Source organism: Aspergillus pseudonomiae (genome assembly GCF_009193645.1).
Source record: "Aspergillus pseudonomiae strain CBS 119388 unplaced genomic scaffold BDV37scaffold_63, whole genome shotgun sequence".
Taxonomy (NCBI): domain Eukaryota; kingdom Fungi; phylum Ascomycota; class Eurotiomycetes; order Eurotiales; family Aspergillaceae; genus Aspergillus; species Aspergillus pseudonomiae.
Genome location: NW_022476055.1, coordinates 20,601 through 34,583, shown reverse-complemented (window position 1 = coordinate 34,583; position 13,983 = coordinate 20,601). Strand labels below are relative to the sequence as shown.

At 47.6% G+C, this 13,983-nt stretch overlaps 6 protein-coding genes across 6 annotated transcripts; 4 read left to right on the top strand and 2 right to left on the bottom strand.

The window, feature by feature from the left end:
- Window positions 1-604: 604 nt before the first annotated feature.
- Window positions 605-2,473, top strand: BDV37DRAFT_296197 (major facilitator superfamily domain-containing protein; the record flags this gene model as incomplete). The annotated part of the gene is made up of 5 exons (XM_032090068.1): window positions 605-893; window positions 982-1,161; window positions 1,225-1,293; window positions 1,358-1,804; window positions 1,864-2,473. The coding sequence occupies 5 exons, from the start codon at window positions 605-607 to the stop codon at window positions 2,415-2,417; spliced, it is 1,539 nt and encodes a 512-aa protein (XP_031938785.1). The 3' UTR covers window positions 2,418-2,473.
- A 230-nt stretch (window positions 2,474-2,703) lies between these two features.
- On the top strand, window positions 2,704-6,510 carry BDV37DRAFT_254725 (RFX family transcription factor). The gene is made up of 4 exons (XM_032082668.1): window positions 2,704-3,037; window positions 3,164-3,884; window positions 3,945-4,262; window positions 4,317-6,510. The coding sequence occupies exons 1-4, from the start codon at window positions 3,022-3,024 to the stop codon at window positions 5,926-5,928; spliced, it is 2,667 nt and encodes an 888-aa protein (XP_031938784.1). The 5' UTR covers window positions 2,704-3,021; the 3' UTR covers window positions 5,929-6,510.
- Window positions 6,511-6,612: 102 nt separating this feature from the next.
- BDV37DRAFT_254722 (uncharacterized protein) lies at window positions 6,613-9,199 on the bottom strand. The gene is made up of 5 exons (XM_032082667.1): window positions 9,136-9,199; window positions 9,085-9,087; window positions 8,080-8,880; window positions 7,325-8,023; window positions 6,613-7,260 (listed from the first exon to the last, which is right to left on the bottom strand). Coding segments are annotated over exons 2-5 (1,626 nt in total). The 5' UTR covers window position 9,087; window positions 9,136-9,199; the 3' UTR covers window positions 6,613-7,136.
- A 139-nt stretch (window positions 9,200-9,338) lies between these two features.
- On the top strand, window positions 9,339-11,112 carry BDV37DRAFT_254708 (E1 ubiquitin-activating protein AOS1). Its single transcript, XM_032082666.1, has 4 exons — window positions 9,339-9,680; window positions 9,764-9,821; window positions 9,885-10,056; window positions 10,114-11,112. The coding sequence occupies exons 1-4, from the start codon at window positions 9,641-9,643 to the stop codon at window positions 11,026-11,028; spliced, it is 1,185 nt and encodes a 394-aa protein (XP_031938782.1). The 5' UTR covers window positions 9,339-9,640; the 3' UTR covers window positions 11,029-11,112.
- A 47-nt stretch (window positions 11,113-11,159) lies between these two features.
- On the bottom strand, window positions 11,160-13,085 carry BDV37DRAFT_254706 (Ytp1 family protein). Its single transcript, XM_032082665.1, has 5 exons — window positions 12,902-13,085; window positions 12,768-12,845; window positions 11,859-12,701; window positions 11,660-11,789; window positions 11,160-11,600 (listed from the first exon to the last, which is right to left on the bottom strand). Exons 1-5 carry the CDS (start codon window positions 13,022-13,024, stop codon window positions 11,284-11,286), a joined length of 1,491 nt encoding a protein of 496 aa, XP_031938781.1. The 5' UTR covers window positions 13,025-13,085; the 3' UTR covers window positions 11,160-11,283.
- Window positions 13,086-13,304: 219 nt separating this feature from the next.
- BDV37DRAFT_254705 (SWI5/SAE3 family protein) lies at window positions 13,305-13,893 on the top strand. The gene is made up of 3 exons (XM_032082664.1): window positions 13,305-13,453; window positions 13,543-13,628; window positions 13,695-13,893. Exons 2-3 carry the CDS (start codon window positions 13,591-13,593, stop codon window positions 13,852-13,854), a joined length of 198 nt encoding a protein of 65 aa, XP_031938780.1. The 5' UTR covers window positions 13,305-13,453; window positions 13,543-13,590; the 3' UTR covers window positions 13,855-13,893.
- The last annotated feature ends 90 nt before the right edge of the window (window positions 13,894-13,983 follow it).

The window sequence follows — 13,983 nt, the reverse complement described above, 5'->3', positions numbered from 1 at the left end:
TATGCACCTCGATGTCTGACGCGTCCCTCCGGTTCTTACTACGTATACTAAATCATTAGGCTCACATGAAGCAGGCCAAGATTGATCGCTGGCTAACGATCTGTGGACCCACGGGGCTAAAATCAAGTATACATGTTTCTATCTGGAATTTGTCGGCCAATGAATAATGACCTGTAGATCATCCCTCATAGTTGGTGACCCTCTTCTGCATTAGCTGCCAGAAGGTCCTCCCTATGCAATTCAACGCCACCTCTCTGCTATCCACACACAGCAGAGCAGTGCTCCTCAAGGTCTTATCGACGCAGGCCTTTGTCCCATGGAATGACGATCTTTCTTTGCTACTCCACATGTATTATTCTCTTTGGGAAGAGAATTGGCGAGACTGCATATATTGTGGATCAAGTAACTTTGCCTTTCTCTCTTGGGTAATCGATATACGCTTTGGTATTAGAAGTATATGACCCCCAACTAGGAACTGGTTTAGTGCTGGCAAGTTTGATACCTAGGCTATCCGTGGACATTTTCCGTTTGAAGTATTTATAGCTGAGAGAAATATCATCGGGAAATTTGATTTCAGAACTATAATCTCTCCACTGCTGTAACCATGGCTACAGCAAGGTCAGATACCGACAAGACTCCTGTTGTTTGTTCTGTTGAAGAAGATGAGAGGCAGCCATCCGACTCTCTAGGGACTTCCCAGCTTGAAGACCAAGTTACCCAATCCAAGCCACATCATATTTTCTCTCGTCGTAAGAAGTTGCAAATGGTATGCATCGTTTCAATGGCTGCCATTTTCTCCCCCTTATCGTCGAACATTTATTTCCCAGCCCTGGGCGAGGTGTCAAGTGTAAGTACGACAACAAGAAAATATACCATGGGCAACCTTTCGAGGGGTAGTACATTAACCAAGCTCTATGCAGAGCTTAAATGTTAGCATGTCCCTTGCCACCCTGACGGTCACAATATACATGATCGTGCAAGGGGTAACACCTACATTTTGGGGTTCGATTTCAGATGCCACAGGGAGGCGTCCAGTCTTTATTGGGACGTTCATTGTGTACATGATCGCCAACGTTGCCCTTGCTGTGTCCACCAACTATGGAGAACTCATGGCTTTTCGTGCCCTACAGGCTGCTGGTAGTGCGGCTACAATTTCCATTGGTAAGTTTCTATCCATTAATAGCCCAGTGCCAGGTATGAGCTACTCACAGGTTCACTCCTTAGGCGCAGGTGTCATTGGTGATATCACCACTTCAGCGGAAAGGGGAAGCCTTGTGGGTATATTTGGAGGAGGTAAGAAATTGCTGGGCACTTGGTACACACCACGAACGTATGGATATAAGCTGACACATTGAAGTTCGGATGCTTGGGCAAGGGATCGGCCCGGTTATTGGCGGCATCTTGACTCAGTACTTAGGTTTTCGCTCCATATTTTGGTTTCTCACGATATGCGCGGCCGTGAGCCTTTTGTCTATTCTTATATTTCTACCCGAGACGCTGAGGCATATCGCCGGTAACGGTACTGTTAGGCTGAGAGGTATCCATAAGCCTTTTCTGTATGTGGCTATCGGACAGAAGGGAGCCATTACTGGAGCCGACCCGGGCCAGAAGAAGCCTGAATTGACATGGCGTGCTATACTTGCTCCTCTCACATTCCTGGTAGAAAAGGACATTTTCGTCACCCTTCTCTTTGGAAGCATCGTTTACGCGGTTTGGAGTATGGTGACTTCCAGTACTACAGATCTTTTCCAGGATGTCTATCATCTGACCTCATTAGAGGTTGGCTTGACATTTTTGGGGAATGGTAAGGCTCACTGTCACATCGCCATGGTGAGACTAAGTTCGCTGATTGTCATCTGTTAGGATTTGGATGTATATCGGGGTCGTATTTGGTCGGGTATCTTATGGACTATAACCACAGATTGACGGAACGCGAATACTGCGAGCAACATGGCTACCCATCTGGTACGCGGGTCAACCTGAAATCTCACCCGGATTTCCCTATTGAAGTAGCCCGAATGCGTCACACTTGGTGGATTGTTGGACTATTCATCGTGACAACTGCTGTCTACGGCGTCTCGCTTCGAACACACATAGCGGTTCCCATCGTTTTGCAGTACTTTATTGCTCTGTGCTCAACGGGGATATTTACCATCAATAGCGCATTGGTCATTGATCTCTACCCTGGGGCCAGCGCCAGTGCAACAGCAGTGAATAACCTGATGAGATGCTTGGTGGGAGCTGCTGGAGTGGCGGCAATGCAACCCCTACTGGACATGCTGACTGCCGATTACACCTTTCTCTTGCTTGCGGGGATCACGTTGGGAATGGCCCCTCTATTATGGATGGAAAGTCGATTTGGAGCTTCATGGCGGCGTGAGCGAGAGATGAGACTGAAGGATAAAAGTTGTATTTGAGGAAAGTCATGCTGTAGGAGATTGATCGATTCTGGGAGTCTGGTGTGTACTGTACATAGATACATAGATACATAGATACATAGTTACATAGATACATACACTCACCTAGCTAATGTACGGTACATGGCTATTACTGTACCTCGTGTTATGGCATAGATTTGACTGCGATCATCCCTTTGTTGTGTTTGTTTATTACCGGAAAAAAACAATACAACAAACTACCAGGAATGCCAACTTATATAATCTCGACCACACGTGACCACACCCGCAAACAAGCAAAAGCAGTCGTTGCTTGAGGAACGCCGATCTCTGTTTATCCTCCTTCCAGCTCACGATTCTTCGACCTTGAAACGCGGCTGCTATGAGCTTTCCATAGCCAGTCTGCTGCTAGACCGACCCTATTGATGCCCTAAAGACCCGACTTCCGACTGGACTTTGATTGGGCTATAATTTCGCGAGTTTCCCTGCGGCGTGAAAACGTGTGGTTGACGGTGGCTGGAAGGGATCAAAACAGACGCTATTGCCCGTGGTTACCGACCGTCTCCCACCCAACAGCGAGGGCTCCAAACATCGTGGTGTGCTGGAGCAGATTCGAGAAGAAAAGATGCCTCCTGAGATGGGTAAGACGCTGCATCCACTTCCTGCAGAGCCTCCTACTTTCTGTCATTGGTCTTAACACAACTCCCCACTGTTGTACCTGTGTGTAAAATATCCGCCGCTGTTAAGCTAACTAACAGAATCAACAGGCCGAGCCGCCTCGCAGGCCTCAAGTGCTGCTTCTCAAACAACGCAGATAGTAGCACCACATAGCCGCCCTGGGACAGCAGATCTCATGAGATCGCGCTCGGAAACTGTAGTGTCAAGAAATGGTCGCCGCCCAAGGTCTAGAGGTTCTACTGCCAGCCTCCATTCAAACACCACCCAACAAACCCAGGACCAGCAGATTACTGATGGATTTCCGCAATTCCTCCCGGCCCAAGCCAATGCCAGCCATAATGTCTTCGGAGGGAATCCTGAGGAGATAATCATGCGATTTGGTCAGCAACTTTCGCATCCCGTCAGCGGTTCTTCGCTGGACCCGACTATGCATGATGCTCATCACCCCGTCCTGCCAAGGGCTGAAGACTTCCCAAGCCATGCGATGCATGGCCATCACCTCTCCCACCATTCAATATCTTCAAGTCTTCCTGGATTGTCTTCCGTGCCAATGCCACAGTACCAGGCGATATATGACAGTGGGATCGAGAATCACGTCCCAGAACATGTTCTAGATGAGAACGAGAATTCCGAGGCTGGTGCGAAAAAGAAAAAGGGTTCAAACTCTTCCCTTGCGAATGACAATGAACTGCGAAAACTGCTGCGGCAGTACGAAGGGTATTCCTTGAAGCAAATGGCAGCGGAAGTCCTTAAGCATGAAGGAGCCGGCGGTAAGGCTGAAAAGGTGAAGCAAGTCTTTGCTATGATATGGTGAGCCACGGAATAACCCAATGATGTACCGGTTGCGATTTGTTCCTTACACGCCCCTAGGTTGAAGGAGAATTGCAGAAAAAGCAGCGGTTCTGTTCGGCGCGATCGTGTTTACTGCTGCTATGCAGAGAAGTGTGGAACCGAGCGTGTCTCCGTTTTGAATCCAGCTTCTTTTGGGAAGCTCGTCCGCATCATATTTCCCAACGTACAGACTAGGCGACTCGGAGTCCGGGGAGAGTCCAAATATCACTACGTCGATCTAACAGTCATTGAGGAGAAACAGCAGAAGCCTCCACCCTTGAACCCTCAGATTCCAGCTAACACAACCGGCTCAGCTGCCCCCATAGAGCATAAAGTGGGAGACGCCATGCAGAAGAGGTGAGCTTTTCAGGGAAGCAGCACGTCAATGCATTTGAAACTCATCAGAACTAGTGTTAGTATCGCACCGCAGCCTCCTGCAGACACTGCAGTGTTCCCTTCACCTACCACTTCATTCACCGCCAGATCCTCGGGGAGTCTTTCGAGCTCAGATTGCGGTTGTCATACTTCGTCTCGGTCTAGTGGCGATTCCACCACTACCCTTGAAAATGTAGCAAGCCATTCCGGAAAAATTATTCACCAGATGCTTCAACTGCCAACTACCGAAGACTCATCCATTGATAACGACACTCTACAACTTCCTGACATTAATGACTATGTCCCCGTTAATACTGATTCGAAGGTTGCCGCTGCTCTAGCCGCCCTTTATCGGTCACATTGCATTTCTGTCATAGACAGCTTTCGATACTGCAAGGAGCGAAATCTACGCCATTACTTCTCTGCCTTCCACGGAACGCTAACCGTGCCGGTACAGAAGCTTCTAACACACCCTAACCTCGCCCCGTGGATTAAGGAATGCGATTGGCTCATGTACCAGAAAATGATTGCATTTGTGGCGCCGCTCACAACTCAGGTCGTTCCGAAGCTCGTCCTAGACACCTTTAGCTCCATCTCTCAAAGACTTACCGCCCATATCGCAGATACGTTCAAAACGCAACCGATACACGTCTCCCTAGCAAGATTAATACCGGCGCATATATTCTGTAACCTTCTTCGGCACATGCTCGATGTCAATCAATCCGCCAATGCAGCCGCAGCGTGGCTGTGTCACCCTGATAACAGAAATCAAATGTGGTTTGACTTCAAAACGCTGGTAGACCCAAAGGATATGATTTCTAAAGCGAATATCCCAAGTTGCGCGGAACAAGCTGCTGAGCAAATTCTCAAGCATGATGTTCGAGCCCTTCTTACTCCTATTACCGATCTGAACCCTGCCGCTGCCCATCCATTCTACACAAAGCCTGATTCGGAAGGAAGTATTCAGGCACATAAGTATCCAGTGCAGTCATCAACGGGTGATGACTATAACTTCCCGGATAAATGGATATCGTTCATTCTCAATTTACCATCCGCGTTTCCAAATCACCGTACGAAATGTATCATAGAGAAAGTCGATGCGTTGTGGGATTGCATCCTTCGCCGATTAACATTAGGGGGGGCTCAGAGCTTTAGTGCCTGGTGGATGACTAAAGTATTCTTTCACGAAATGATGCTTTGGCAAGCAGAAAAGGGTGGCTTTATGCGCTATACTCCGAGCACATTGCAAGGCGTGAGTTCGAGAGCGGATCAACAGGCACCAAATAACATTTCCATGAAGCAGTCTATCTATCCAGACTCGGTTAAGAATGGATCCTTTACGGCTCCTAACACACAAAACACTGTTGATTCAAGGTCTGGATTAGAGACCTCTGCCCCGGCAGAGAGTATCCACCAATCTCGATCCTCTTTGGAACGTTCACAGATGGACACAGAACCACAATCGAGCAATGCTCCTAATGAGAAGCCAGTGGACATATCCGAAAACATTGCCAGCTTTCATGCCTCAAACAATGATGATAGCGCGATTGATCTTGACGATGATTCAATGCTAATGACCGTGGGCAAATACGGCGATATGATGGCCTCTGATCCAGCAGATGCTGAAGGCGATGTTGTCGTCATATAAGCTGACTATACATATTTACTTGATTTCATCAATGTTTTGGAAAAATCAGAAACAACCAAGTTTTCATTTGTTTATGGGCGGAGTTTTGATTCTCTTTTCAGGAGTCTAGTTTTTGGTTGGTGATTATTTACGTTCATGTACAAGGAAGTTTCGGCGTTCGACGATCTTCGCACGAGAGACGAGAAATGAGCATCGATCGAGATACATCAACCTGCCGCTCCGCGGTCTTTTCAGGTTGAAAATCATACAAATTTAATAGCGTGGTTGATCCCGCTCTGAATTGCTTATTGCTTTTTTTGAGCTTTTAGTTTCCTGTCAGAGACCGACCTGCTGTACATAGATTCCGGTCAACCTGTTTGCAGATGATCTACTGAACTTCTCACTGTCATGGTTCATTCCACGACGCCTCCTTTTTCCATACACTCTTTTAATTGCCCTGGACCACCCTATTCCTGTTAGGCATATTGCATTTAGCTTGTTTCGAGTCTTTATCAAGCAACTGCGGTCACATGAACCGTTGACCACAGCCGATTAGGAGACAGAGCGGCCTTTATTAATCACTTTCTTTTTGGGGGTTTGCTTCATTCTCGTATACGTTTGGCCGCCGCTCCTCTACCCATTCACCTAAATGACAATTACTCGTTCTAATTAACACTATCCCTCATTGCTATTGTTGGTCTCCTCGGGTAGCTGGCGTCTCCTGGCTTGCTTTCTGTTCGTATATATAAACTCTAGGCGTCTTTTATCGGGGTTCTGAATGACTAGGTTGGAAACCTTCAGTTCAATTTTCTTCGCGCATGTTGGTGATATATGCCCTCAAGCGTTAAGTAACCTCCCGAATTTACTTTCAGTAATTTCATCATACGATCGTTGATTGCAAAGCAACATGTTTCATTCCAACTGCGTGTGGGAGGAACTCACAAGTACATGTCAATCCATATCATCTAAGCTGCCATAAGCTTCGTAGAACATGATCAGATGAGAGAGAATATGCCAATAGTGCATGCTGCGTAATTAATCTACATGTACGAATGAAGTGAATATAGCCATGGTCGCTGGCCGGGAATATAATCGAAGGTGAAAGTGGCCGTGACCTGGAAAGTCAGGGCATCTCCTTCATACGACACTGCTATTCGAATTTCGAATCAGTGCACATAATACTTCGGTAGCCTAGCATTCCGTCATAGATAAGAGCTCATGAGGCTGATCTATCTGAAGCCTCCGGCAGGGAAGAATCTTGGCCCAGCGTAGCCATGTGCTATGATGCTCTGTATATCAATGTTGCCTCCGTTGTGGGGGCTCCATAGCTTGATCAGGATGTATCGCCCAGAACTATGGGTATTAGTTAGCTCTAACCCTACGGGCTCAACCGTGTTGGAAAGAATAGGAGCCATACGGAGGTGGATCGAATGTAATGCTGACCATGCTCTTGGTTCGTTCAATGAAAAAACGAGCGTGGGGTTTCAACAATTCTAGATTAGGATTCTGGGCATCGGATCCGGCGTTTGGACCCGAGGGGGAGGACTGTGGTATAGATTGAATAATACTGGGGATCGGACGTCGTCTTGGCTGCCCATTTCTTTCCATGGCGTATCGGCGACGCATGGATGTCACGCGCCTGAGTAGCTCACGGCGTCGACGGTTGTACGTATTTAACTCGGATGTATCTTCATCGCTATCGCTATCATCACTGTCCGAGCAAAGGAAATCGTCCTCCATCTGGTCCATCTGTAGTCTCTCGACATCCGCAAGAGGTGGTAGGTCGTTCACATATCTCTGATCACCGTCATGACCGTCCTCAGAACGCTCATCATAGTCTGTTACAATCCGAAACGCCGACATCGGGTCAGGAATGGCGCCAGCATTTAGCCCTGTGGGGTCACTGATATCGGTATCCGACTCTGAATAAGAGTCCCGACCAGTCAGCGATTGTAGGGGATGCCGGTGCGCATTTAGATATTCCTGGGAAGGCTGCATTTCGGTCCGACGATTTCGCCGGTTTCGTCGAGAAGATGTATACTGAATCTGGTACTGGGCTGTACGGGTCAGAAGTTCGTCTGAAGTCATGGATACGAAAACCATGCCTTCTTGTATCCTGATGAATGGTTATTAACAAGCGGTGATTAGCCAGGCTGCTCAGATGTAACATACGGAGCATCGTAGCCAGACTTGGGAGCCTTGATCACAATCTTCTTCAAGCAGAACGGGGTCTCTCCACGATGCTTCAAGATCAGATTACACTGGTCTGATTTTGTACAGTAAACAGAAGAGTCGTTGCGAAGGACGTTCTCCGGCCATGTGCTTTCACCGTCGGTTTCATAAGTGCCTCCGTCACAGCTAGCCAATTCCATCTTCAGAGCTCCGGACACAACCTGGCCATACTGGCCATACCGGAAGCTCTGCAAACCCTCTCGGTTGTCATCTGATTCGAGTTTTCTACGTTTGACCCTCCACTGATCCCCATCCGCTTCCTGAGACATGCCGGTAGCTGCTTCGATAAGGGGTGCCGGTTCGTCTCTGAGCTGGTTGGAAGTGGGGCCTCGATTTCTTCCTTCTCGACTTGCCCTATCAATTCCCCTGGGACGATTAATTTGTCCGCTAGAGGATATAGAAGAATCGACAGTACTAGTACTAGAGTTGTTGTCTATCGCAGCGACATTTATAGCTTGCAATCTCTGCATTGGGCGTGGGATATGTTGCTGTATCTGCCTATCAATTGTTTCTCCAGTCTCTTCGAAGCTTGGTCGGTCCCACACACGGCCGGAGCGATACTCTTCTATCTCTGCATTCAGAGTCTCTAAGGCACGGGCAGTGCTGTGGTTATGTTCTGAATGCAACAGATCTCGCAAATGCTGCAAACTATTTCCGGTAGGACGGTGTGGTCTAGTATCGCCGGTACGGCTTCCACGAGGTACACGAAGAGAAGCGGTAGGATAATTGTAATTCCCCGACTACAAGTATAGCCAAGATGGTCAATATACGCTGAATATGAGGTAGACAGTATCCTTGTATGAAAGGAGCTCTGGGTTGGCGACGGGATAAAATAAAAATAGCCCAGCATTTGACGTACCATTCTGTATGTGAAGACGATCCGCGGTTAGTTTAATGTCCAGAGACAGGAGGGGAAGAAGAACTATATCGGGGCGAGATAAACGGATTATGATGAACTAACAGAGGGGGGAGTAAGGGGCAGAAGAGGTAACCCACAGAGAGTACAGATAGACCACCTAAAATGACCACAGACAAAAGAAAGGCCAGGCCTGCAGTGGTCGGTGAAAATGATAATGATGGCGAAGTTTCAGGTGATAAGTGCGGGTTATCGCCCGTAGCGTTACACGTGATACTGGGGTATAACCGTCTATCATTCATTCATTTACTCCGAAGCTGCTTTCATACACTTCTTTCCTTTGCTCTTCTCAGCTCGACTGAGACTTCAGTGAACATACACTGGCACTTCTTAACTCAAAAGTTGAAGCTGCCTTAGCCATAATCTGCTGACATTTCCCCCATCCAATTTCTGGCACATCCGCTCTTTGATAGTTCCCTGTCATTCCCGGCAGACCGCGAGCACTCTTTTGCAAATCTATTGAGCCCTCACCAACTCCGAAGCACTCTAGCCCATATCTGCGACTTTGCGCAAAGTAACGCCGTCTGGATCGCCGCTAATTGGAAGGTGAACCCCACCGCGTGATTCCGCTTGGACACCAACACCATGGAGTCACAGGGCAATACAGCTCAGCCTATCAGTGCAGGTGAACATACCTCTATACACACGCAAAGGCTTCAGTGCACGGAACATAGGTCAAAACTGATATAAGGGCTCTTACTTGAACAGATGAGATCGCCTTGTATGATCGTCAGATCCGTCTTTGGGGCGTGAAAGCCCAGGAAAAGTAAGCTAGCAGCTTTCGATAATGGACATTGTGCGCCTAGCAGGATACTTACATCTCCCTTAGGTTGCGATCAGCGAATATACTTCTAATTACCTTTAAGGCATTGGCGAATGAAGTTGCTAAGAACCTCGTTCTCGCTGGTATTGGCACACTGACAATTGTTGACCATGAGACCGTCAAGGAGGAAGATTTGAGCGCCCAATTTTTCGTCACGGAAGAGCATATAGGGCAGAATGTAGGCTGCGCTTTGCTGGAGAATAAGAAAAAGGGGTCATGCTAACCGTGAATCAAGCGCGCGCAAGCGGCAGCCCCGTCAATTCATGCAATGAACCCAAGAGTTCAGCTTCGTATCGATACAGATGACATACACATGAAGCAACCCGATTTCTTTGCACAATTCGATGTCGTCATTGCAACAGAGCTGGACTTTAAAATGTACACTACCATAAATGCGGCATGCCGCATCGCAAATCGTCCATTCTACGCAGCAGGGTTGCACGGGTTCTACGGGTTCGTCTTCGCAGATCTAATTTCACACGATTTTGTTATCGAACGGTCCAAGTCAAACGTCCCCTCAGCTACCCAAGAGACTCCAACGCGAAGCATAGTTAGTATCACGACGAAGAAGGAAAACGATAAAGTTATCGAGATGGTTACCAAGCGAGAGACATACTCGCCTCTGATTTTGGCAAACACATCTCCCCTCCCGGAAGACTTCACTCGTCTGCCACGAAAACGGCGACAGGTCACGCCACTCCTTACTTGTCTCCGAGCGCTGTGGGAGTTCCAAAAGCTATCCGGAGGTTGTATGCCAACTTTCTCTCGTCAAGACCTTGAGCTGTTTACTAAACTCGCCCGTGACGGCCATCAAGAATTGAAATTGGATATCAGCACCCTCGACTCGGAGTTCTTGCGCACCTTTTTGCAGAATCTCGGAAGCGAACTAAGCCCCGTTGCCGCCGTTGTCGGTGGTAAGTTAGCTCAGGACGTGATCAATGTATTGAGCGTCAGAGAGCAACCTATACAGAACCTCTTGCTCTTTGACGGCGAGAAGTCCCTCGCTCCTATCTACCCCTTGCACCCATTCTTCCCTCCAGAAGTCGAGAATGTCATGCCCGCCATTCCTCCTGCCGCGAATCCGATCCCTTTGAACGGCAATCTTACAATGCAACAACCAATGATTCTTCCCTCGGGAGCAAACGTCTGAATACGAGGAGAGGAGAAACATTGACGTTAATGATAACTAACATTTTGTATTCTATAAGATCCTCGCGCATTTTTTTTTTTTTTTCTGCCATTAAGGTCCCTCGCCGTTTAGGGCATGATTACGATTTGTATGATAGACCAAATGAACGTATTATGATCTTCTTATTTACACAACTTGATTCTGCAAGATAATTGGAAAGAACATGAATGAGACGGACTTAATACAAAGGGTCTCTTGTCGAGAAAGCTCATACTATCAACCTCTCGTAGTCTCTTTTCCGACTAAAGGAGAACTCTCCTCATCAGTGACCCTTTTGGAACCTATGGTATGGCTGTCACCAGCTGCTTTGCTGTCATCTTCCTCATCAGATATCAGGCCTTCTAGCTCGTAGGCCTCTGCGTCATGAATGTGCTGTGCTTCAGAGTTTGAGCGAGCATGGCCGTTGAGGAAGCCGCCATTTACGTGAGTCGCGCCCTGAGCTATCTCTTCCTCGCTGGAGGAGCGAGTAGGTGCGGTCTTCCCAGAGTCGGGCCATGCGTGTACGGCATAGATGTGGAGGAGAATGTTGACAACTAGATATCATGTTAGGAAGAGTAAAACGGTAGAGAATGTCTAGAAATGCTCAACATACAAAGGAAGAGAATGAAGGCGATGCTGTACAAGATCAAAACGTATGACACATGCGTGATTCCTGCGTCATGCAGGAGCTGCATCTGCTCCTCTGTGGCGCCCATGAAAAGGAAGCCCGAAGCATACAAGAGCTGCATGTTGTTAGCCAAAACAGATCCTCTTTCGGGTAAGTTGCATTCCGATAAAACTGGAATACTTACGAATGGTGTCAGGTACTGGAAGCTGTTGGGGTCCGAGCCATCCAAACTCAACGTGCCCCGATCCCTCAAGACAAAGGAAATCTCAATGATTCTTGTTAAGCCGGCCGCCATCAGTGTATAACCAAAGACAGTGTGAATCATTGTGCTAATTTCCAAGTGCTGCGGATGGGCAGACATGGCATAGCCAGTTAGAAGAATGACAATAGCTGGAATCAAATTCCGCTTTGGTCGACCGTTGCGGTTACGACTCAGCCATATGCCTAAAAGGCCAGCACACCACCAGACAATTCCCATAGTAGTGTGTTGCAGATCGTTATGGCCCCAGTCACTTCCCCATCGATGCTCTGTGAAAGTATTGACACATCCCCAAGCGGCAATAATTAACGAGTCGAAGAATTCCTGGCTTCGGCCCGAGCGACGTAGCCAAAACTGGCCGACAAGAAGAAGGATGGTGAGCATGATTCCGTAGGCAATGAAGGCGCTGCCCATGATAAAGTGAGCTAAACATTGTCCCAGATGATCATCGTGGCAGAAGCCCATTGCAGTTATGCCGCCAAACAACATCTGAACCCAACTAATAACTGGCATCGCCTTGCCAATAACGCCATGTATAACAACAATAACCCGGCGAATACGTCCATGGATACCTTTTGAAAGGTGTAGCTTGAGGTAGAATCCAATGACAACTTGTACTACCATCATAAGCATCAAGGTGTTTGCGAAGGATGCGTGAATATTCTTTGAAAACTGGCGGCCTTTATGGGCATGGCCCAGGAAATAGGCTACAATTGCGATTATCGTGCCAACTATTTGTAGAGGAACATGCCATCGTGAACGTACAATCTGCAAACATACACATATAGGGTTAGATAATTGTTGCACCCGACCGGAGGAAAAAGCAAGACATACCCCTAAAACCATTCCCAGTGGAAATATGATGCCAAAGGCAAATCCCATCAGAATCATATGCACCCATAAAGTCGAGTCCTGTCACCTTCGTCAGTCTTGTCCGATGGGATCGGTCTATCGTCTAAGGCACGTACAATGGGTTCTCCCGAGATAGCGGCACCCTCGGGAACATTTTCATGGCCACCATGGGCCAGTGCGGGTGAGACCAGAAGTAGTACAGCGAGTAACCCCCGCGGGTCTGGTTTACTCAGCATCATCTTCACGATGCTGCGAAGTAACTGAAATGAGAGGGAGAAGGTAGGGGAGGGAAGGAACTTTAGACGGAGGTCGATTTGGGCAAAGGATAAGAGGATAAGCCTTTAGCACGGATAGTCGGGGAAAGAGCAAATCGGCCGTCTCGGATTGGCGGGGCCAGGCTCCACTGCTTAGTGCCCGTACTAACCTCAGTCTAGTTAGTAGAAAGTCATTGGTGTACCTTGTTATCCATACCAGGCATACGGAGTACTACGTACTAGACTCCAACAATCTACAACCATGGTATTCTCCTGATTAGTGACCTTCGGTGGTTTACCAGTGGACCAGGCTAATTAAATATCAAGACGTCCGGGGATGAAACGGTTACAACCGAAAGCGGTAACAAATCACCTTTTACCAATGAGCAACAGACACACAGGGAAAAGCGTTTAGTATGTGACCTTTTTATTTGCTTTGACCCTTCTTTTCTCGAACTGAAAGTTAGTGGAAAAGTTGACGATAAAAACTGACGGAATTTCAGGCCTCTCTATATACCTCGGTCGCCGACTTGGAGGCTGAAGTGGCACGTATGGAAGCTCAACTGGCTGAAATAAAGGCTCGATTAAAGTATGGACACCATGACATTGGCTCAAATCTTACAAGGATGATGCGTAACAGTAGAGCAAATTCTAGGAACGCCCCTTGTGTGACTGTCCAGCGACATATCCATCTTCTTCATGAATACAATGAAATTAAGGATATTGGACAAGGCCTGACGGGTCTTATTGCTGATGCGCGCGGAGTGCGCCAGATTGAAGTGCAGAGAGAATATGGGGTCAATGACCGGGATTGAAAACTGTGAACTGTGAGTTAAACAAATATTATGTTGTCTAGGTGCTCTGGAATTTATTTTGTAGAAAGCTTTAAATCTCAGAGCCCTAACGTTACGCGCAAGGAAAAAAAAGGAAAAAGAAAGAAAGAA